Here is a 25,744-nt window from a genome sequence, read left to right as displayed (position 1 = left end):
ACACACCTGCACACAGACAACACATCCACTTACCCATACAACCACTCACACACCCATATAGCCACTCAGTCCCGCAAAACCACTCGTAGACCAACACAGCCACACTCACACCCACAAAACCACTCACACAGCCACTCATATACCTACTCAAACAGCCACTTCCACACCCACATAGCCACACTCACAACCATATAGCCTCACCCATATAGCCACTCCCACATCCACTCACAGTGATACACTTCTAAATATTTTAGTAGCATATGTTTGTATTAAATGTGCTGTTTTATTATTGATCATATGCTGTTGGTTGGGAATGGATCTGCAGATTAAAAAAATTAAAATAAAGAATTGATGCATTACCTTTATAGAAAAACTGCATAAGTTACCTTGCGTTAAGTTTTTAAATTTTGAGTTTTAAAATATGTAAGAATGTGTGAATAAAATGTATTTATAAACTTGTGAAAATGTATATTTGTAAAGTAAACTTATGGGTCAAATTGTAGTACAATTTATATTAAATTAATTTTACTTAAAAACAAACGTTTCAGGGATGTTATTGTGAGGAAAAAGCATTAAAAAACATAGAAATTCACTGAAAAAAAACAAAGGTTACAATCACATTATACTTAGGAAATAGAATTTTAAAAACCTTAAACTGTAACCTTTGTTTTTTCAGTGAATATATCTATATATATGTATGTATATCCTACAGGCGGTCGCCAGTAAGTAGTTATAGTTAAAACCATTGGAAAAGCATTTTGTATATTTTGCTAGTAACTTTGGCGATGTTTGACTAATCTTATCAAAACTTTCCAAAATAGTGTTCTCGTTACTTCAGCTGCTGTCTGTAAAGTGTCAGGGTACTTTGTCAAGCGAGGGCCGTGAAAAAAGGCCAGGCCTTGTGGTCAACCTCCCTCCACTGTGCACGGGCAAATGCTGTGCACACCGTGCTGTTGGTTGCATGTGGGGGTGGGCTACAGAGACTGGCTGCAGGCCATGTCATGTGGCCAAACCCCTCACTGCGCGTGGGGCTGTGTGCAGCCTGGGTTTCACTGCATGCAGGGGGGATGGTCACAGCCCAGGTCCTGCGACCAAGTCGGCGGCAGTGGTTGGTATAAAGTATGGTAATTAAATATTACTTTGCGTTAAACAAAATATATAAATTCACTGGGAAAAAACCACAAAGGTTGCAGTGACGTTAGTTAGGTTCAGATTATACACACTTAAAACCATAGATTTTCAGCAGCTATAGTTATCTCAAACTGTAACTTGTGCCCTAAGGTAAATATAACTTGCACCCTCTCCATGCACTGCTAATTACCCCACATACATGACTCATGACATCTTATGACATCATTGATCATATCACTGCAACATTTGTGTGTTTTGCCAATAACTTTGGTGCTGCTTGATGAACACGAAAAAAAAAAATCCCCTTTTTGGTTCACCTACTGTGTTGAAAGTTTCGGGGTGATCCGTCCAGCATGGCCAAAGAAAAAATCTGGGCCCAAAAGTGTTTTTGCCTCGTTATGTCTGAGGATGTTTTATTTTTTTAACACGACTACAGCCTGAACCGCTGAGTGGAATTCCACCAAATTTGGCAGAAAACTTGGTGTTTGTCAAAAAGTGTGCTTTTTTGTTATTTGGTGTAAATCCCTGCACTAGTTTCAGAGGTTTTTAAGTAAAAAAAGAAAAGATATATCCTAGGGAAGCCTGTCCTAGCAGTGGACTTGTGGATCCTACTGAAATTTGATTTTCTGTCAACACTTCAACCAGGAAGTGTTGATTGCCATCTCAGAGCTTGGCTTGAAGCATAGTCCCACAAAAATAGTAAGAAAATAAAGAAAAGGGGGCAGAGTGGGAATAGGCCGGCCCCCCTCAAAAAGTAGTTTTTGAAATTCAATATTACCACAAATTTGTTGGTGGACCTGCTGCAATATTGAAAAAGATAAGACGCACGATCTCCCGCGTGTCTTTATAGGAAGCCACCCGGTGGGCCAAATCTCGATGACCATGTTATATAATTATGGGCGGGGAGGGAGGTGCGGTGTCCATGCGGCACGCCACGCGCCCGGGGACAAGCACTTCCCCAGGGCTTTTTCTATAATTAGTGTGGAGGAGGCCCATACGGCCTCCCCCGCAGCCCGGGGGAATGCCACCTCCCTGTAGCATTGTTCATTTTTTATAGGGCCCCGGGACCTCGACCTCCACCTCCCCAGGGCAAATGTTGAATTAATGCGGGCGGGGACAGCTACCCCACCCAGGGCTAAATATGAAATTAATGTGGGGGACGCCACCTCCCCAAGGGTATTTACGAAACTAGTGCGGGGCGGCCCGTATGGCCTCCCTCGGGAACCACCACCTTTAACTTTAATTAATGAGGGCCAAGCCCCCGAGGATCACCACCACCCTCGGTCAATTAACATAGAAATGCAGGGGCTCATGTGGCACTCCCCAGCCCTGGGGGGCTGCCACCTCCTGGAGCAATTACCATAGAAAGGCGGGTGGGCCTGTGCAGCCCTCCGCAGCCTCAAGTACTGCCACTTGCCTGGGACTCAAATATATAATTGAGGGGGTCCATCACAGACCTCTGGCCCAGTGGACCACCATTTCCCTGGGATGAAGTAAAGATTGGAGGGGGCCTATGCTAGCAGCTCCCTATTTATCTAAGCAATGCCGGCTTACGCTGGAGGCAGGGAGCCAGCCGAGACCGTGGGGGTCTTGGGGTCCCCAACATGGCTAAATGGATGCCCTGGGTGGGACCAGGGCACCCACACTAGAGGCTGGCCCCCAGAGGATAGAGTTCCCATGATTCCTAAGAGTTGGTCAGAGGGCCCGCCCCCTTGCTCCACTACTTTGCAAATGCAGCTACCGGTTAATCCATTGAAATTCGCTTAAAAAATCAAAGGTTACCGGGATGTTATAGTTAGGAAATAGAATTAGAAAAACCTTACAAATTATGTTATACAACGTCCCTGTAGCCTTTGTTTTTTTCAGTGAATGTAAGTATTGATGCACACATGTATTTGTATCACAACAAAGGGCCAGTCATAGCCTAAAAGGTTTAATCCTGCGTTTGTCTTGCCTGTCCCGGTTTTTGCTTTTCAAAATCTGGTCACCCTAGGAGCTGGATATTTTGCATCAGCCTCCAGAAATGTCACTGCGTGTCGCTTGCCTGGAGAGAACTGCAGTGGGTGTCTCTGCAGCAAAGGATGAACTTTAGGTGCTTTTCAATTGGAGTTAATTTGTCCTTGAAAAATCCTAGCTTTCGACCTTTTGGTATGTATAGACACTAGCTCAGTTCCTGCCTTAGGAAATTAAATCCTTGCTGTATTTATAGTTCTTTTCATATTGTATGTTTGCCTGTCCCCCAACTTGCAAGAAGAACAATTGATGGACAGAATGCAGAACAATGTCATGCATTCACAGAGATCTGGACCTAAATTCGTAGTTTTTTTGCTCCCCATGCCATTCCAGTTTGGACCCAGCCATATGCAAATCAGTCTTGACCCTGCACCCAATGGGAACAGTCACACCCAAACTGCCAGGCCAGGTCCTCCCTGGACTGGAAACAAGCATCCTAGGACCGGTTTCGGGGTTTCACCCCTCTTCAGCCAGGATAGCTTGACTCCAGTGGAACGGAGAGCAACGGACCCACGTCTGGGCATACCCGTCCCACTCGGGGAGACAAATGCAAAAAAAGCAATTGATGGACAGAATGCAGAACAATGTCATACATTCACTCCAGTACAGAAATCTGGGCCTAACTTTTTTTTTGCCCACAATGCCATTCCAACTTGCCCTTCAACCGTGAAACATAAACAATTTCCAGTCTGGTTAGGTAAAGGTTACTCCAAAGGTTTTTGGAGTAGGTTTGGGTCCATTTTCCCTAACATATTATGTTTTTGAGATGGGATGCAGGCGGGGTACTTTACTCATGGTATGCCACTGCGAGCATGGAAATGTTGCTCACAGGGTTATCAGAAGGTCACGTGCCCCCTGAGTACTGAGTACATGTATATTGCGAATCGGAACAAAATTGCCTTGAATTTTTTGTGGGCAAGGGAATTGCACAAAGTACATGGAACAAGAGCGTGCCTTGTGTGCAGTCACCCTAGGATGTGGTACAAGCCACACCCTACCTTTAATACAGTCATGGCTACTACACACAGGAAAGATCTGTAGATCACGCCCTCTGCACCGTTCGGAATATGCCCTGTAGATATTGCAGGCCGTGGAAACCTGTGTCAGTGCAAAATACTACAATTGTAGAATGCATATGGAAGTGTAATTATAATTAATGCTCACTGTTTTCCGTTTTTATAGATTTTTACAGATAAATACAGACAAAACAATGTGCTCTGTCTGCATTTGTGTTTAAAAGTTGATAAATACAGACAATTGTGCTTCTTTTAAGTGACTCTCCGTGCTGTCTTTTATGAATTGTGGCCTAACAGCTGAGCAGATGGACAGCATGGGAAATTAAAAAACAGGATGAATTTTCTTTAAGTAATTGCATATGTCCACATACATTTGTGGTATAATGCAAATATTTAGTGGGTTTATTGTTGCGTAAGATTTGTCAGCTTAAATGCCTGAATCACGACAGACCTCAAAGTATGAGTGCGTGTCCTGTCAGTTACATAAATATGGAAATTTACAGTTTTACAACTTTGTTTATGCACAAAACACAAATATGGATAAAAACAGATAAAATGGGCAAAATATAAATATGGATAAATATAGACGAAATGTTTTTTTTAAAAAAAACATAAAACCCGGAGCCTTAATTGTAATATATTGTTTGACTGAAATTTTGAGTCAAAGGTGTTGCTTGTAAATTAAAGCAAGTACTTTCAAGAGAAAGTAATCAATGCGAATCACCTACATTTGACATTAATTCTAGCTGTAGTTCATAACTCACATATTGACCCCTAATTGAGTTTCTGGCAATTAAGATTGTCGTCATGTATTTTGTTTTTCCATATGAATCGTGATACCACATTATTTAACTCGCATATGTGAAAAAAATGTGGTTTTGTACTGAGCCCTTCACTGCTTTAATAACTTTAATTTGGCCGATACTGTTCTTCAGGGAATTCTAAAATATGTACAAGGACTTGATTGAATTGGCGTGGGCTCATTTACTTAAAAGTAGGTATCAGGTTGTGTTCCTCAACTTAGGTTACACGTTTACCTTGTGTACCTCCTCATTACAAGAGGACAAGTGCTCAAATCATGTCCATTTATTTCTACAAAGGTTTTATTTTTTCAATAAATTGTCTTCCTTATATGCTATTAGCATAATTGCATCAATAATATCTGGCCTGTTGATTTCACTGATAAATCATCACTTATTTGCATATTTGTATATACTTGTTTCCAGATATTTTCGTTGTCCTATTCCTTGTAAGTTTTGCATTTCATGTGACAACACATGTTTTTCTGTAAGATCCAAGCTTTCTCAAGGCTTCTTTGTGTACAAGGCAAATGGGTACAGCGATCTGTCCCAGGATATGTTATTGTGTGGACAGTGGAGGAAATCCCAAGTCAAACAAATACCAAAGCCTTAATCGCAACGTTCTTAGTACAATAGGAACTGTGCGTAAAGGTTTATGAAAGGAAGTTTCCTAAGCAAATCCTGTAAATAATGCATGTGAATCACCTCAGACCTTGAGAAGCCCCATGTCTGACTGAAGCTCCTGTTGGCACAGGAAGCACAAAACATGAGGAACATAATGGGGTGGACATTTAAGGATCTAGGCCATCAAATCAGTCTCACACTGGCACATCGGCAACAAATCTTAATTGGTAGATAGTAAGGTCCTGATTCTGGGTGAAGTTCAAAGCTACAATTGTAATGCAGAAATCGCGTGTTTATCTTTTTATCATGCTTAGAATGTATTTTGAATGGGTGCAGAAGTCAGACCTGTGCTACAAATATACTGCCTGTGCGGTCTTCCAACCCAGCAACTAGGCATCTCCTATTTGCGATCTGCAGGATAGGGCAACAGCGCTCTGGAGGAGAGGGCTACAAGGGAGCAGCGGTTATTGTGCCACAGAGAGCTGTAGCGCACCTTTATTTCCCATTTCTGTAGACACCTTGACTGACCTATTCCATGTGTCAAAAAAACAGCATCCAGGAAAAATCTCAGAAAAACCATTCGAAAATATTTGTGGCAAATCACTGATGAGAACAATGGATGGGAGTTTACTTCTGGGTCCATGGAGACCCACTAATATTAGGCATTTTCTGGTTAACGTGTCTCCCATTTTTGGACAGGGACTGTGGAAGTCCCTTTGCTCGTACAATCATGAATGCCAACAGGGTTCTGCGTAAAGGGCCAAGAGTACTCATTCCCAAGTCGCCGGATTGCATCATAGGACCAAAGCAGTGGATCTGTCAAGCCTCAATCAGGCCTGCCCTCACCACTACACCTGTTTGCTTAGTGAGCACTGGGGCCAGACTCCTTTCATTTTTCTTCTTAACACAATGCAAAGGGAAAGAAATGATGAAAGTACTCATGTGGCAACATCTTCCAGATACTAGATTTTACAAGGCACATTTAGGAAAACGGACACATCATATATAATTAGGGTAAAAGTTAGTTTCTCTACAAATCCAGACTAATATGGTTTATTTGTAATTTCACGGTGCCTAATCTCTAAGATACCCTGCTGCACTCCTCAAATATAGGAAGCCCTGCATTTGTGTGTTGTCAGTGCTCTGCCGGTCTCCCTCGTTCTGCTCTTGCCATTGTAAAATCATTACACCTGTGTTTTTTTAATTACCAGGAGAAGGATCAACTGACCTGAAGAGACAAGCGGTGGAAGAAATGATGGACAGAATCAAAAAGGGAATCGCACTCCGACCTGTGGGGCAAGGCGGCCGGCCGAAAGTAGTTAAGGTGCGAAACATGTCGGTGTGAATTTACTGCATGTGGTATTGGTGATGCACCGTTACTGCCAAAGCGAGGCACCCGGGCATGCTGCAAGTCTGAACAATATAACATGCATGAGATATGAATGAGCTTTCGGGTGCTGTGGAATAACTTATGGAATACTGGAACCTAGCCTACCTGGCATTGCCTACAGCGCACTGGGGGTGACTCAAAATGAGCACGATAAACTAACTTTAAGCACAGAACATTTGACCATTTGCAATACTTTAACTCTCTATCTCAACTCCTCCTCTTCCGGTATGAACAAGATTTACTGAATAATATTACAATTTTGATAGCAAAGTGCCAAACCCTGACTGCAGAAATTAACTTCAAGTGTGGTAAATGCAACAAGCTGTTGCTTACAATGTTGTTCATTTTAAGGATATTGCAAGTTACCTCATAGTTAATCACCTTATAAAGGAACTCTGCCTTTGGCGTTGTTCCGCTGCATGGTCATAGAACTCCTCAGCGACTTGTAATATCTTTATAATATATGGCAGGAGGTACTTTATCCCAAACATAATGCATTCGTATCTGTGTCTCAGTCATGTCATATCGTCTTGCAATATGGTCCTATCCGTGTCACAATACAGCCTCATAGTTCTGTCATATCGGTTTCACACTGCAGTCGTATCTGTCTCACAGTATAACAACTGTCTCAGAAAAAATATTGAATTATTTTAGCATAGGAATAGAATGTTTGTCTCCCATTCAGTCACCTTGATCTTAAAATACAGCAGTTTTCATCTTCCTGTGAAGTAATGTGTATCTACCAATATGGTGATAACAGACAAAAAAACTATAGTTTAGGCTAATGATATTTTAATGCGTAATTACTTTAGTTCCTACACTACAATGTGGCGTACGAATTCCTCGTTTCTCATAAATAATGTTAGTGCAATTATTTATTTTATGTAAGATTTTGCAATGCGCTTCATGCAATAAGTCAGAGAGTAGGACCAAACAGAGCATAAGAGAGCACATACCTTGTAACATGTCTTTACTTCTTTCCTAATAGCCAGACACACCAAAGCCTACAGAGAGTGCTGTGCAAGAGCTGAAAGGAATAATGGTAAGCGCAATTACTATAGTATTTTAGTTTTCATGGCAAGAACAAAGTCTGTAGATTATAGTCTGGTTGATGATTGGTATCTTCAGAACAAGGACAGTTTCCCAGTCGATTCTTTGCATGAAATTCAGGCCAAGAAAGGTGAAAATCGAATCTCTCCAGAGATGGACCGGACATCCCCAGCTAGCTAGCTAGCTCCTTTTCTAGGTCAGACATTTGCCCACTTTCACTCAACGTCTGCTGTCCCATCCTTCTTAGCTGTATCAACATAAATGTTTCCTTTTATCCTTTTATCCTTCATGGTGAGTTCGTGATGCAGTTTGTTCACTATATGCAGGAAATGGAGGGTCTGTGGTTCTCAATACGAGCATCTGGAATTTAGGATGGGTTACTCTTAGTTTCGATGCTCTCCATAGGTCGCCTGTCAGTGTTTCTTAACCTGTGGTCCGGGGACCCCTAGGGGTCTGCAAAGCCTGCTCAGGGGTCCGGGGCTGCTTAGACCATTAACTAATATTAACCGATTAATAACGTTTATGTAAATCAAGAAGCAAAATTGAACATTGAACATTTGTAAACATTGTGTAAATGTGGAGGAATTTGAAATTGGATGCTAAAAATTTACTTGGCATCATGAGATTTATAGGAGCATTGGAAGTGCATCAAACAGAACATAATATGTACGTAGAGTGGCCTACATTGAATTTAGAAATGCTCCAACCATCCCATTGAAATAAAAATGTTGATTGTTTGTGAATTAAATGTCCTAACTGCGGAACGCATGCAGTTTATTTACAAGTATTTACATTTTATTGAGAGTTGCAAAAAATGACATCCTACAGCCTTTCCTATTTCGTGTACTCGAGAACAATTGCCTTATAATTCACTTTAAAAACTCCTCTCGCTTTGCTACAAATGGATCATTTTCTTAGACCTCAATAAAGCTGTTCCACATTTTATCAATATTACATTTCGCTCTGGTTTGGGATTTCCAGAATCCCCACATCTTATTCTGAACTGGGTTTCCATGCATAAAATACTGATTCAAGGCTTGCATGGTTCCCAGAAGACAATGGATGTACAGAATAGTTCAGTGTTGGTCAGGATTTGACGTGATGGGAGAAGTGCGGTGTAGGACTTCTGCATTCAGTCATTCAGATTGGTGTTCTGATGCCATTGCATGTTAGAACCCTGAAAGCAGCTTAGTAAAAAGTTGCTAAATTCCTTCCTGTCCTTTAACCTTGAATACAAAGTGACGGAAACCAACCTACTTGTAGACAGACCTTCTCTCTTCTACCTACAACTTCCAGCGCACAAGCTACTGTTACCTGTTGCCTACTTATGTTATGGGAATACCGAAAGACATAGGTTACCAAGTACCTCCCAGGCCAGCATGCATGTTATAACCCCTCCAGGTTAAATATATACATTGTCTTAATCACACCATGAAAGTTTGATTGAAATCTGGTAGCATATGTGTCCCAATGTTCAACCGATTTAAACGTTCATGCACTCTCTGCATTGCCCACCCTAATATATATCTTTTAGGGATATAAACCTCTTAAGAAACTTGTGGAAATGCAAAATGGCGCCTAGATGTTTCACCCAACATGTAAGGGTCTCATCAGATTTGATCATCTTTACCATGCTTGTGTATGTATCACAGATAACTCGCTCCTTGCTATAGTTTTGTGTTTACCAACGATGACACTCTACTCTACAGAGACTTTTAAATATTAGGACTTAAATCTACTCACAAGGGTATTGCCTAAAATATGAATGTCACCCTCCCTACAAGTGTTGTATCCAAAAAACTGCATCTCTTTACTGCCACGATCTCAACATGCACGTCCCCGACAAATCCCTTACAGTTCATTATGTTCTTTTTACGGCTACTCTTTGTTTTCTCATGGTCTTTCTTTGCTTTTCACAGTGTGTTTAGCTCCTGATAAGATTAACTTTACCACACAGTAGCCTATTTGATTCTTTTTGTACTTCGATTTCCATGTGAATCCTAGGTGCTAAGGTGTCCCAGTGCCTTAGGTCTATTTCTCATGGGACATCAAGTTTCCTTAATAAGTCAATGCATCCCAAGTATTCTGCATTCACCTCTCCACTACGACATACCTGCAAGCCCAAACAAGGCTTCGCAATAACCCTACCTGCATCTGTGTAGGTTTTCCAAATCAGGCGTCCACAGTGATGACATAGAAATGGCATTATCACTCTTTAATATTTGTAGAGCAGCTTTATTCCGGTACAGAACTTGTATTACCCATGAATAATAACACACCCTCTTCCAGTTCACAAATTTCCTGTCATGGTGTTATTCTGCAGGTGGCATCTCAACTCCCGGCTTTAAACAAAAACTCAAGCTACACCGAGACATCATGAATGGAGGCTTACTGCACAGCCAGTTGATGAATTCCATTTCACTACCAAAGTCTGCCAGTTTCTGTCCTTGGGTTGGTGCCTGCAATAGGAAATTGCATCATTGTTTTTTTACAGCAGAGAAAGCGCACATGAAAGGTCCTCTTTGCTGAGGCGTCGTTTGGGTCTCCGCCCTTATCTTTAGTCGGACCAAACCCCCATCCCCCCACTCCCAGCACCTATGATCAGAACTGAAGTGGCTGTGAGCCAGCAGTGATGAAGCCTGTCAAGACTCCAGATAGCTCCCTTTGAATTAAGCAATAACATCGCGCTATATAAAACTTTATAAATAAATAAATAGTGTTAACTTCTTTTCAAGTCAATGCTTGCAACTTCAAAGCAGCAACGGTAAAGGTAGGTTTACCTCTTAACCCGCAAAAACTAGGGAATCCCACTGATACTTTAGTGCCACTGATTTGGCTTGTAGCCAGAATCCCTTTAGCTGTTTGGGATATACGCAAATGTTTGTAGGGCACCACTAAAATCGCCCCAAATGTGATGGATCTTCATAGTATTCACCAATTCTTTAGATATCGTTGGGCATTCTGGCACCACATCGGGTTTCTGCCACAAAAATTAAGTCTCATGAATCAGTATTTTGCTACCAGAAATCTTGGGAGAAATTAACGCAATATGGCTGCCAAGTGTAGAGCTTCATCTCTAGTGCTTAGAGGTACTGAGCAGTGTATTTAGGTAAATAGTTATCTCAACACTTACGGCTAACCATTTTAAGTTAATGCTGATAATGTAGATACTATGTTTTTTCAGGTGGATTATGGTAAAATGATTTGCAACCATAACTGAGGTTTCTATTTCATTGACCTCTGTGCTTACAAGTTACCAATTGATTTTTTTATCCAGGCGCTTAGGGCAGGTCCTCATTTAATCAGCACTAAATTGCATCATTAGTCTTCAATTCAGAATTTTACAGTTTCCATTCTGAGCTTTCCTTCTGAATTAATTTTTCCCTACGAATGTACTCATTGTATGCTGGCAGGGACCAGTCCTAACTTCAGATGGTGTTGGACTTTCTGCATGGGCTCCAGTTCATTACAGCGCATCACATCTTCTGGTGTCCGTGTCCCCACTGTTTTAGGTGCCAGCACGCTACAGCAGCTGCAGTCTGTAGGCGTGCACCAGATAGGTCTTCTCCCTCTGCTTTGGGATACTTGCAAAAGGCCAGTCAGGGTGTACCTTCACAAGATCCCTTTTCACTTAACTCGACGGCACAGCCAATGCACACTGTTGTGCATTCATTATACCACATCCTTCTCCTGTGGCACCTGTTCCAGAGTTGTGCTAGCTCGGTAGTAAAAAGCTGCCATGCAAGCACGTACGTGCAGAGCTTTCTTGACTCGGGCAACAAATCTTATGAGTCCAGGTCGCACTTACTAATGGTGAAGTTGAATATTAACCAAGTGCATTCAACGAGAGTGCCTAGAGGGAGGAGTTAATTGATAACGCAGCGCCTACGAGCCCCAATTCAGCTGAGTAAAGACCGACCCCTTCCATCTTGGTCTTGTTTCAGATGTCCTTCCTTCATTCCGGTCCCAGCGCTCGTAGTGATTTTCCCATTGAACCAGGCTTCTTTCTGAACCTTGACAATCGCACGTGCCAGTTCCTATGTTATCTGGGAAATTACTCTAAGCTTTTTCTGGCCTAGGTCACCTGTCGGTGTTTCTTAACCTTCTTATGAGGCAGCATCTGCACTTCGTCAATACGAGGCAACTCTATTATCCATTCTTTAAAGAAGGCTGGGGCTTAGCAGTTAGGCATCTCGCTGCCTGTGTCCTTATAAGAAATTAGGTGATCCTGTCGTTTGCAGGCAGGTGCCCTTTTACCTGTCGTGTCTGACCTGTCCACCCTCTGCAAAACTGCCGTGATTTTGCCCCAGAAGACTCCTACGTTCAGGTAATCGCCAATCATGTTTTACCTTGTGCCTGATGAAGTCTGGAATATCTAACCATAAGAACTGGCCCCCGGGAACGAGCTTCTCTTCATTGCCATCTTATAACTTCGTCTGAATGTTGAGACTCTGGAAGCATTAACTTTCCTAAGCATATCCCACACAACATAGTGAAAGACCTATATGATGTCTTATGAACTCTCCCTCTACGTCGGTTTATGCCTTGAGGGCATTACCCGGTCAGTGCAACCACAAACCCTTGTCCCTAGCAGGGAGCTTTTGAAGCCCCTAGAAGCATTTGTGTGTAGTATGCGCTTTACAAAACCAGCATGAATCTGAAATCCTATCAGAAATTCTTGCTATTCATAAAGTCTGACCCTTAAATTATACTTGCACCATGACTTAAGTGAGTACCTGAACTTTACTGTGCCAATCTTTTTTTTTTTTTTTTTTTTTTTTTTATGCTATTCCCTGGTGGAAATGTTTTCTGCTTGGTTATATTATTGGCTTATGAACCTTTGGGCAAGTACTGAACTGTTGACTCTGGTTGTTTCTTGGAACTGCTGTTATAGGTTATGTTTTTGAATTTTATAACGCACACAGCTACTCCTGGGAGTGTTCCGGCGTGGGCTTGTGAGGTGCTGGTGGAGGGTGTGATTAAAACAAAGGTTTTGAGCTGTTTCTTAAACTGCTTCAGATCCTGGATGCTACACAGAGAAAAGGGCAAAGAATTCCAGTCCGTGGCTGCCCTAAAGGCAAGGGACCTGCCCCCCATTCTTTGTAGGCGCACACGGGGTATCTGTCCAAGCAGCTGAGATGCCGACCTCAAGTGTCAGGCAGGTGTGTACAAAGCAAAGCACTTCCTGAGGTATTCAGGCCCTCCAACATGCAGAGCACGATACGCTATGACCTGGGCCTTGAACTTAACACGTTTTGTGACAGGTAGCCAGTGCAGCATTCGAAGATGTTGCTTGACGCTCTTTCTAATGGGAATGTTGAACACAAGCCAATCTGCCGTATTCTGGGTCACCTGCAGTTCTCTGAGACTGTAATCAGGAAGGCCCATATACAATTCGTTGGCATAGTCCACGCGAGAAAGGATCAGTGCACGGGTCACTGTTTCCTTCGCTGTACTTGGAAGCAGTGGAAGGAATTTATTAAGGGACTTTAATACCCCAAAGCCGCTCCCAGCCAATTTTTTGATTTGGGTCGAGAAGGACAACTGCTCTTCGAACCAAACGCCCAGATTTTTTACTGGTAGGCCAGAGGAGAATGGCATAGGATAGTCCGACGGCCAGAAAGATTCTCTGAACTGTAGGGGAACTTTCCGTAGAGCAGTATTTCCGACTTATCCTCATTACATTTGAGCTGAGCTGCCCAGAGCCATTGAAAAACAGCTATCAGACACATTCACCTTCACAGTAGAGAACTCTGATTTACCCCAGGTAAACAGAAGTTGGGTGTCATCTGCGTAAGCAACGATCTTGGCACCCTGCTCTTCCGCTAACTCGACCAGAGGGATGACGTAGATATTAAAGAGCAGGGGGCTCAGAGAGGACACCTGCGGCACTCCAGTGGCCACAGATTGAGGAGGGGATGAGAAAGGCAGGAGCCAGACCTGTTGCGAACGTCCCTCCAGGAAGGAATTCAACCACCTCAAGCCAGCCCAGAGAAACCTATGTCTGCCAGCCGGGCCAGAAGCAGCCAATGGGGAACAGTATCCAATGCAGCCGACAGGTCCCGCATTATGAGGGCCGCACTTCCACCAGAGTCCAAACAGTCTCGAATATTGGTTTCTGTTACTTTTAGTTAATAAGCAGGATTGTCTTTTTTCCACTGGCTACATAGCAACACGATAACAAAGATGTTTCGGTACAAAAATTGATTCTTAGGAAAACGTTAGAAACGCCTTAGTGGAAACTGGCAGGTGATTTCAAAAAGCCAATTTTGTTTACATGCTGCCCTAAAGTATTGAAACTGGAAAATTCAAAGAAAATGTGGAAAACCTAGTAATAACTTTGTAGAACATACACTTTTTCTGAGCATTTTTAATGAAATGTACAACAATTATTGACGATGGGTTGTGACTACATTGATTTGCTTTCCAGCTGCTTTAGAAATCCGAATGCCTGTCGACTTCCATTTGTTCGCACCCATATATTTTGAGTAGCCGTCTGATCTGGTGTGAACTTTCTATAACTTAGTTTTCACAAACATTTGCAGTTTGTTTTCTACACACATCTAGATCAGTGCTCAATTTGAGATGGTGGTGTCTGGTGCTCGGGACTGGCACTTAATTATCAACACCAGCACGTATGACAGTCTGCCACATTGTGGCGAAGTTTATCTCATTTGGAAATTAGCACAACAGTGGTTTATAAATTAAATATACATTAAAAATGAATAATACCAGCCGCCCAAGCCATTCTAATAGCTATGGGTCCTGGAATAGTCTGAATTTTGACACTTGTAGGAGTGCAATAATTAGTAGTTGTGTTTCTATTATCTGCAGCGCTGGCAGGGGTTATTAGTGATGTGAGCTGAAGTGACTTTCTAACGAGGGCCCTGGCACTTATTTTTTTTTTACAAATTAAGCACAGATCTAGATGATTAAATATACATTTGTATGATCCAGTGGGAAAGTGCACAGATATTTTCCAATTTCAGAAGGGATTTTTGGGCATGGGACAATTCACAAGAAGATTAGTTTACAGTGTAGTGGAAAATATATGTTGCGGTTTGTGGATTCTGTGCAGTGCAAAGTCCAAGTTCATGATTATGACTCAAAAGACACCCTTCTCCCCACCCTTCAGAGAACATACATAGTAAACGGAGCCCAATTAGAAAGAGTAACATCCTTTTATTATATAAACAATAAAGTACCCCCTGCTGTACATTATAAGGATATAACAAGTCACCAAGGAGTTCCATACCCATATAGAGGAAAGAGACAGAAGACGGAGTTACTTTATAATGTTATGGAAATCCAAGGTATGTCAGGTGGTACTTTATCCCATATAATGTAAGGTCACAACATATCCTTTCCCACAAAACACTTAAAATCTTGGTGTGTAGTTCTTTCAGAAAGAGAGTGCATGTTTGCAAACATAAAGAATAAAAATAGAACGTCTTGTGCAAAACTAAACACATCAAAAACCTGTTCGATATTGGTTGCAAAAAGATGGTAGATACAGCTCAATACAAATCAGTTAAAAAAAACAAAGCTTCAGTAACTCAATGTGTAGAAACAAGCAGAAAGAGTCTAACTTTTCTTTAATTATTTAAGGAATGCAAAAAATAATCCTGTTCTTTTTACTAGTTAACGTAAGGTAGAAAAATGGAGCAGAAGAAAGAAAAGCAACCTTTCATTTTTGTTGCTTTAAACAGCTGCCCCATTACCTGATTTGGCCTGCCTTTCACCTCCTCTGTTGGCTCTGGCAGCAGGCATTGTGAAGTCAGAACTCGACCGCAATAACTCATTACAGTTGAGTTCTGACATCTTTTCTTTATAACCGGCAACTGAGTGGGTCACTAGGTGCCGAATTTAAAGAAATTAGAGATGTGAATTTATACAGGAATTATAGTGTCTCGTGTATTATATAGGTATAAGTAGTGTTTAATTTGAGCCGTGGTTTCCCGTGCTCGGCACCTGCACTGACTTGTCAGCACAAGCACTTATGACCGTCTGCCACATGGTAGCACTGATTGTCTAATTTAGCGTGTGCACAACAGTTTATTGATTCAATATACAATAAAAAATGACCAATGCCGTTATTCTGAATTTGAGGACCTGGAATAGTCTGAACTGTCATGTGTTGGTACTGTCATTGGCTGTGCTGAGTGGGGCAATGGGTGGTGCAGGCTGGTACCTAGTTTATTTTTTTTAATTTATAAATTAAGCACTGGGTATAAGGTCTGACACACTGCTATCATGGGCCCAACAAAAGCACAAAGTGACTTGCCTCCTGAACCAGATTGTGGGAACCATACTTCACTGCAAACCCAGCATTCGGAGTGACTTATTATAGTTCGTGGTGGATGTTTACAGAATGAAGGTAGTGCAGAAGGGGGGCGTGGCTTAGCAAGCCACGATGGCGGCTGTGTTTTGCTGAGGCTCCGCGATCGGGCTAGCATCCTGCCCAGTTCCTTAGATCGCTGGGAGCCTCAACCTTCCACAAAAGCACCTGTGATGCCCCCACTCACTGAGGCATCCTCCAGGTGAGCCGAGAGGACTGCTGGTGCGCGGCACCCGCCAACACATCTCCTGCCGGAGCCGTGCGCCGAGTTCCCAAGATGGCGGGCGCGGCTCCGCTCCACAGATGCCTGCATCGCCGGGAGCCCGTTCATTGAGCGGAGGCCCTCGGAGGGGCGACCAACCAGCGACTACGGAGATCCTGGAGTGCGGTGGGATCAGCCCTTGGAGGTGTGCCCCGGACCGAGCTTTCCCCTGCGATCACACTCCGGCACACAAGATGGCGGGCGCCACCCTGGAGCTTCCCTATACCGGCGCTCCTGAGCAACCGGGAGCCTGATCTAACTCCAGTGCCGGCCCAGCATACCGCAGCGGATCGAGGAGCACCTGTAGACACGCGGCCTGTGTGGCGCTGCGCCCTCCGGACGTCCGTGACCTCCACCGGGGGAGGTGAGTGCCTGTCTTCCCCCCCCCCCCCCCCCCCCCGGGGGCTCCCGGCGCTGACACCCGGGCGGCCTCCTGCCCCCTCCGGGACTCATAGGAGGACACAGGCCGCACCATCCCCTGACCAGGGGGGCTGAGACGCTCCTGCCACCACGGGCCTGACCTTAAAATGGCGCCCACGGAGACCCGGACACAGTGACCAGCGCGAACCCCATTTTGGGAGCAGAGGCGCTCCCCTGAGTCTGCAGCGGCCGCGCGCCACACCAGAGACGACCTACCACCGCCCCCGGACCCCCAAGGTACCTATCACGTGATCCTCGACCCCAACCACCGGGGGAGGGGGTGAGCACCATTCTCGGGGTGCCCCGTCTTCTGGAGGATTTGGACAACGGAGGAGGGGGGAGCCCCCCCCTGATGGCGTGCGCCCGTGGACACCCGCGTGGCCTCCTGCCTCGCCACTGACCTCACCGGCGGCTGCAGGCCGCCGGAACGCTCCGGAGCTAAGGAGCCCTAGGGATGAGCCCGTAATTACCTCGACGCCAACAAGAACTGGGTAACCTACCCCCACTGGGTTGCCATCCACTCCACAGCACTGGTGGTCAGCGGCCCACTGCCCCCGGAACCTACAGGAGCGCGGCGCCATCTTCTCCGGACCCATGGGGAAAACAAGGGGCTCACAGGTGACTGCTGTCCCTGAAACAGCCATTGAGAAGATGCCACAGGCGAGGACCTGGACGCAAGCCAACACGCCGCTTACTGACCCCACATTATCGGCGAAACTGGACCAGGTACTAGCGGCTATTGAACTGTCCCGACTCTCAATGGAGGAACGGTTGGGTGTCCTGACGACGGACATCAGCCTGATTCGCAACGACCATCGTAAGTTGGCGGACAGAGTGAAGGAAGGAGAACGGGCCGTGGCCACGCTGCAACCCACTGTGAAAGCGCAGGAGGCGGACATGAAGGAGGTCATACGCCGCATGGCGGCCCTCGAGGAACACACAATTGATTTGGAGGGACGCTCGAGACGGTGTAACATCCGCGTCCTGGGTCTGCCGGAGGGAATTGAGAACTCGGACCCTCTGACCTACATGGAATCATGGACCAGATCGTTCACCCCCGAGTCGGAACGCTCAGCATTCTTCTCTATTGAGAGAGCCCACAGGGTCCCTGCTCGGAAACCCCAGTCAGGCCTCCCTCCACGCCCCATGCTCGCCAAATTCCTGCACTTCCGAGACCGCGATGCGGTGCTCCGAGTGGCCCGGACGGCGGGCCCCCTGCAGGTGGAGGACCAACAGGTCATGGTGTTCCCAGATTATGCCAGAGAAGTCCAGCGGCAACGATCTACCTTTCTAGAGGTTAAAAGACGCCTCCGCGCAAATGATCTCCAGTACTCATTGTTGTTCCCGGCCCGCCTCAAAGTGCTACACAAAGGGAAGGCCATATTCTTCACGGAGGAGGCAAGGGATTGGACTGAGTTTCATTGCCCGCTGATCCCTAAACCCGGACCCCAGCGGACGCACAACAACTAATCGCGACGATCCAGAAGACGGGGCATGAGCCGTACCCAGTCAGGCCCCTCCAAAAACCAGCCATCCTCCCCCTCGGGCTCACCCGACCTCACGCAAATCATGCAGGAGAGGCGAGACGCCCTACGAGCGGTGACCGAACTACGTACATCACCCCTCGCATCGGACCTGGAATGCCAACCACACCTATTCACACCTGAGAAAGACCGGGACAGTGATTGCACAATGTCAGGGTTTGGCCCAATCTCTTCCCCCCCCTCATTGCAACACTCACATTGGACGCTACCCTGGCTGGACACCCTGACGCCTCTTCGTGATGGGCAGAAGACAGCTGCTGTATCCTCTTTTCTTGGTTACCTAATGTACTATGCGATGTTTGTGAGCCAAGACTGCATAACCAGATAACTGTATGCGCTTGCGTGCGATAGTCATATCTCCTACAAAAGCCCGATCGGCGCACAAGCCTGGCAGTAACACACGCTGCCACCCCCACAGGATTCTGTTGTAACTCTCCCCTCGTGGGACACTAGTTTGGATATGCCACCTCCGGTGACATATCCCCAGCATTGGGACTGTTGCCCACCCATAGTTCTCCCTGTTGTTATCCCCGTTAGTCCCCCCCCCCTACGCTTAAGGAAGCATGGCGAGCAGGAGCACACACGAATCACAAGACCCTGGTGGCCTCGGGAAATGCAAGGGAGCCCCACCCACAAGCACGACACCCTAGTAATGGCGATCTCACGGCCGGATGTTAACGTTCTCACACTGAATGTACGGGGTCTACACACACCCAGCAAACGCTACTCTGTTTACTCCTACATTAAGCGCATGTCAGCCAGTATTGCACTTCTGCAGGAGACACATATTAACGCTACCGAACTAGGCCGGTTACAGACCAAGTGGCGGGGGACCTTTTGTGCCACGCAATACTCAGCATTTGCGCGCGGCGCCTTAATTTGGGTTAGACCAGGCACCCCCTTCCGAGTGATCAGGCGGGTAGTAGACAGAGAGGGCAGATATGCATTTCTGGAGGCAATTTTAGACGGACAGGGGATCCTCCTGGGCAGCATTTACGCCCCTAACACAGAGCAGGACAAATTCTGGGACCACCTCACAGGAGTCTTAGCCCAATTCACCACGGTCCCATGGGTGTTGGGGGGTGACTACAATTGCACGCTGGACCCCACTCTGGACCGATCACCCCCCCCCGCACACTCCCCAGTCCCTCGACAAGCAGAACTCTTTAGAGCTTGGACCACACACTGGGCGCTTACTGACGCATGGCGACACTTACATCCACTGGCCCGCATCTACTCATTCCACTCGATACCTCACAACCTTCGGGTCCGCCTAGACAGATTCTTATGCTCCGCACCAATCCTCCCTAAGGTCACATCTTCGGACTACCTAGGCCGGATCCTCTCGGATCATGATGCTCACATCTTGCGCTTGACCTGGCGCCCTCGACACCCACCAGTCCCCACTTGGCGTCTCCCCAAAGACTGCCTGTCAGACCTGGTCTTTAGGGGGACACACAAAACCAGCATACAAGATTACTTTTCACACAACACGAACACGGCATCGTCGGCACTGGTGGAGTGGGATGCATTTAAAGTAGTGGCACGGGGGGAATGCATTAAACAGATTGCAGGGGCTCGCCGCACATTGGAACAGACACTCCTAACCTCGGAACGACGTTTAGCTGCACTCACTAAACGAACCAATGACTCGGAGGAACACACCGTACTCACGGCCGAGGCGAAGGCAATCTATCAGACCGCCTGTGCTGATCTTCGGAAATACAATTTCAGGGCCTATGCCTCCAGAGTTCACAAGGACAGGGACAAAACGGGAGCTATGCTCGCCTGGATGGCGAAGCAGGACACCGAAATCAAACCAATCACGGACATTATCAACCCGGAGGGTGTGCTGGTGTGATCTCAAGTCGAGATCCTCCGGGCGTTCCAATGCTATTACGCACAGGTATACGGAGCCCCGACCCGATACTCTCCATCATTCCTGGATCACTTCCTAGACCCACTGACGTTCCCCACGATATCGGATGCGGATAAGCGTACGCTCGACGCTACGATAGTACCCTCAGATATCACCCAAGCGATGCGTGCCCTGTTTCGGAATAAAGCACCGGGACTCGACGGCTTCCCACTAGAATACTACTCGACGTTTTCTCCCCTGGTGGTCCCCCGATTGGCTCGGATGTTTGAAGCGTCCCTTCATTTGGGACGGCTACCCCAGTCACTATGAGAATCTGTGATTGTTACCTTTCCCAAACCCCACAGGGACCCACTCCACATGGGATCGTATCGCCCTATCACTCTCCTGTCAGCAGACTGTAAGATTCTCGGGAAGATCCTAGCTGACAGATGTGCCCAGGTCATACGCCCACTGGTCCACCCGGACCAATGTGGCTTTGTTCCGGGGCGGAACACCTCACAAAACCTCCGCCGAGTCTTCCATATCCAGGATCAGGTACGGATTCCCCCGCGCCGCCTGCCTCATTATGGATCTGGAAAAGGCGTTCAACACTCTCACCTGGCCATTCCTCTTCTCGGTCCTGTGGAAAATTAGTGCGTTTTGGTGAACATTATCTGCGCCATCTTGCCGCTTCCCCTGATGCCACACTTTTGTCGTGCGCGCCCGCCATTTTAAGATACCCCGATCAGAACAAACCCTTTTGCATGCCGCTGGCCCCTGACATAGCCCTTTGCCTTCACTAAGCCTGCACGCTGACCACCGCCTGCTTGCACCTGCCTTGAGTCATAAACCCCTCTTCGGCGCTGCTCTGCCCCCGGCCCTCATCCTGTTCCCAGCGCGACACCTCCCCGCTTTCCTTTCATGATCTCCGGCCCTTAGATGCAAACCCCCTTTTTCCCCGTGTGCCCGTTTTGTCCTCCCCGTTCCCAAGCCGACACCCAGCTCTGCCGATACCATCCTTGCCCCTCCCTGTACAATAGAAAGCTTCCCCCATCAAAGAATCCCCGGGTTGATCAAAGCCTCCCCCACCCCATGAGATCCGATCAGACTCCCCACATTCCGTGAATCGGCGGATTATCCAGCTGCGCGATGTTCATCACCTGTTGTGACTAGGGTGGGGACTTTAACTGTAAATGTGTGTGGGAACGGGCCCAAAGGGGAGCTCCGAGAATGTCTTTTCCGCACATCAAAGCTTTAAACATGTATGTGTAATCTGCAATAAAGTCATAAATGTGGATATAAGAGGCCAGGCCTCAGAAATACAGTTAGAGCACCTCAGAACGATACCTTCTGTCCGTTTCGTTGTGTTCTCCTCCGGAGAGAATAAAAACCTTGTTTCCTGCTTTCCAGTCTCCAGCGCCCGCCTCTTCATTGATTTAAAATAACTAGAGGGTCACAGAGGCAATACCGCCGGGCAAATATCGATTGTCCCCGACCCGATTGAAACTGTTTACAATTGGCGTCCCAAGCGTGGGGCCCATCAGCGACTCGTGGATCCAGTGGGAGAGGTCCCGACGACAGAGTGAACGACTGCAACGATCGGGAGAGCTCTTGCCCAATAGACCCTCGTCTGGCAGCCGATCATCCGAACTTCACTAGTTCCGAACAGACCTCTCTCGAGTGATCTACGGTCCTGACTGGGAACCATCAGGAGTGCCGTGAGAAATACGAGAAAAAGAGGACGATCGGGCGCTGGATTCGGAAGACAAGAAACTGTCCACATGGTCCGGGTAAGGTCGTGTTGCCACGACAAGTTGCGAAAGAATTTGTTTTGATTGCTTGATTGTCAAAATTACTAGTATTGCCTTGTTTATTTTTATTTAGAGATTCACTGTCTGCAAACGGAGAAGCAACAGGCTCTCTCTCCCTTTGCAAGCAGTGGAGGATAAGTAGGGTAGCAGCCGTGCTTGTCCTTTTTCTCCCCCACTCAATAATTGCTTGAAACTGAACTGTTGTTCACAAACTATTGTTTCCTGGAGATTCTCTGTCTGCAAGCAGGGAAGAGACCATCCTTTTTGCAGATAGTGAAAAGGGTAGGTAACGCAGATCTTTGCGGTCCTACTCATTCTCCCCATTGTTATTTTGTTGGTCTTTTGGTTTTTTTGGTTCCATGAGGTATTCACTGCCTGCAAACAACGTAGAATAGAAATATTCTGTCTAGTCTTTGCACCTAGTGATAAGATAGGCAGTGCTGACTTTTTAGTCCCTCGTTACGAGCCGTCATGTCTGTCTTCTCCCCATTGATAAATAGCCTGTTTAGCCCGGACCGGGTGTTAGAGGTGGACCATATGGCTCCACTAGAAGGCACCCCTAATAAGGACATGTTCATAAACTATGGGTTAGTCACCATAGCTTATAATAAATTATGGCACAGGTATACCGAAGATAGCCAAGACAAACAGTGGCCACTGGCAGGATCCTTTGACCTTGATAAAATAGAAACGTTAGAAATAGCCCTTCGAAATAATAAGACGACGCCAATTATGCTCGACAGTCTCGGTATGTGGCGCAGAGAGGCTACGAAACGACAGAGAAAAGACGAGGATAAACCAAGTAGGGAAATATACCGACAGGACAACCCCAGGACACCGCTACCCACAACTTATCCCCCGACACTATACAAAGGACGACCAGACTTAGGGTCAGACCAATGCGCTTTTTGTAGGTATGTCGGACACTGGAAAGCCCAATGCCCGACTCTACTGAGCGTGAGTAAAGGCAAAGGGCCGACAAGAACGACAGACCGACAGTACGAGAAAAGGCGCGAGACAGAGGAGAACCCGACTTACATAGACAGACCAGACAGAACCACCACGTTTGATTATGCCCGATGGCACAGATTTCGCCAGGAAAATCTCAGCGGCATGATCAAGTTCTCCTAGGTCGGGCAATGTCAAGACGGGAACCCAGCCTCGTTAAAATTCACAGACGGAAAGAGATAATTATGACCAATAACTGTTTTTATATTTGTCTTGGGTCTTTGTATGTCGTACTTGTACTGTCCCCCGTCTGAGTTCGTGTGTATGTAATGTACAAATCTGCGTCATCCCTCTACACGTGTTTCCGTGTTACTCGACCCCTGTTAGCAGAAACTTAGCATAAAAGCAACCTGGAAAGAAAGAAATGATAAAACAAAATCCGTAGACCATTAATAAACTTGAACTTTTAATTTAACACAACAAACAAGGAATAATAACGATAAACTGTAGAAAATGAAAGTCAAACAGAACATTCCGCCCCCCCCCATTCTGGAACCTTCCAAAGTAGGGCAGGGTTACGGCTACGCCCAACCAACGGCAACCCATATAAGGCGAGCCCCGCCGCCAACTCTTGGTCAGGAAATCTTAACGTATGGGGGAGCCGGAGGAGAGGCAGGAGCCCGCAGCCTGGGCATTTGCAGGTAGTCCCGCCACATGTCTCCTTGGCCGGCCGCAACGGGCCTGGAAAGACTAAGGTAGTCCCCGCCACATGTCAAGAGGAGAGCGAGGCGCCTCTTCCTTTTCTCTTCCGTCACAGCCGCAGCAGTCCTGGACGGCGGGATGTCCTGCACGTACCTCCACAACAATTTGTCCAAGTTGGGCTGGGAGGGAGAGGCGACGCGGACGAGCCTCCCCCACCTCCACCGGTAGGAGGTTTCCCAGCCCCCAGCCCGGCGCCGAACACCCCCAGTCAGGCGATGGTGCCCATACTTCCACAGCACCGGACACACCATGGTGGCACCCCAGTACTTGCGCAGCACCGAACACACAATGGTGGCACCCCAGTATTTGCGCAGCACCGAACGTACAATGGTGGCACTCGGGGAACACCGGATGTGGAGAGGCCTTCATGCGGGGCGATGAAAAGGAGCGGCATGGAGTGCACCGGGAGAAGGAGACGATGTGAACGAGTCTCCCTCGCCCCCCCAGGTGGGGGCATCACAGCTGCACCCCAGCTGAACGTCCCGCTCTCACAAAACAGGGACCTCTTCCTTTCACTCCGAAGGGTCTCTTCCATTCTTGCAAACTCGACGAGAGTGGCCCCTGTAGGGCCTCAAAATGGCGTCTGGATCCGCTGGAAGGCGGGCCCGGCCACTAGAGTAACTTTGGCCAGCCTTGCAACTCGAACATTTGTCCCATGGAGCACGAGCCCCCATCTCCGACAGCATCCTCCGCAGCCTTGAAGATCATACAAAGGTCCCCGGCGGAGCCTTCGGCCTTGGCAGGTTTCCGGTAAGGGACGGCTGCTTCGATCGCCAACGAAACAAACATGACATTGCCACACCTTCTGTTAGCATGAATTCTAGAACTGCCGAAAAGGACTCTGGTCCAAACTGCCAGTAATGGAAACATTTCCCCCTGATGCTGCTTCCGGACTGTGCCGACCCCGCCCAAAATGGCGCTGGTATCAATCGGAACTTACGAACACCTCGTGGTGTTCCTTCGCACTAATATAAACTTGATGTTCTGAGATTTTTGTGATCCTTTGTACACTTGGCTAGAAAAGACAAGGAGAGCTCACTCGACGAACAGTATGAAAAAGATCCCCGTTACAAATGTTGATTGCGAATATACAATGTATTATATTTTTATAACTGATGTAAACCTCATTTACGATGCACACGTACGGTATGCATATAGGAAATCTGATTACAACTGTTATGATTATGTTTCTGAATTATGAAATATATGCCCCCGAACCCCCAGCCAATTAATAGACGTTTTAGTCTCTTACAAATGAATGAGTAAAACTTTCCGATGTTTTTACTGTTGCAAACGACACCCCCCCACTGTACGCACTTTAGCCATTGCCACGACCGACCAAATACGACCACACCCTCCTAATCCATATGCTAAAATGAATTTGCAAAATAAAGTCTTTGAAACTATGGACGGGTATTGCATGCTTTATTTTAAAACAATATGGGATGGGTAGGAAAGTTATTTTTCTGTGCACCCTACTCTGCTCTCTCTTTAAGGTTAAAGGAAGATGGTTGCCCAGCCCTGGAGGACGGATCGGATCGACAACACGACACTCCGTCTTAAAAGTACGCGACTGACTCATGAACTCTCGCGTAGAGGAAGACCGTGACTTCCCAAGGATGGGTAAAACGAATGGTGTAAATGAGGGAATGTAAAAGGAGGGTGAAATGAAATAATGTAAATATTGTAAAGTACAACGTCCAAAGTAGCAGGGACCCAAGAAACCGAAGAACTTTAGAACGCCACGGCGTTGAAAGAGGTTTTAAGGATCCCGATA

The 25,744-nt window shown here is 46.4% G+C and overlaps 1 protein-coding gene across 1 annotated transcript in view; it reads left to right on the top strand.

Moving 5' to 3' along the window:
• The window catches only part of SHTN1 (shootin 1), a 711,155-nt gene that overhangs the window by 545,168 nt on the left and 140,243 nt on the right, over nt 1-25,744 (top strand). The window contains exons 13-14 of the mRNA XM_078643901.1: nt 6,796-6,908; nt 7,963-8,016. Coding sequence (XP_078500027.1) covers nt 6,796-6,908; nt 7,963-8,016 — 167 coding nt within the window. The remainder of the gene's footprint in view (nt 1-6,795; nt 6,909-7,962; nt 8,017-25,744) is intronic.

The sequence above is a fragment of the Lissotriton helveticus genome, chromosome 5_1 (genome assembly GCF_964261635.1).
Source record: "Lissotriton helveticus chromosome 5_1, aLisHel1.1, whole genome shotgun sequence".
Taxonomy (NCBI): domain Eukaryota; kingdom Metazoa; phylum Chordata; class Amphibia; order Caudata; family Salamandridae; genus Lissotriton; species Lissotriton helveticus.
The sequence above is the reverse complement of the archived record's forward strand: the minus strand, read 5'-3'. Positions and strand labels throughout refer to the sequence as shown.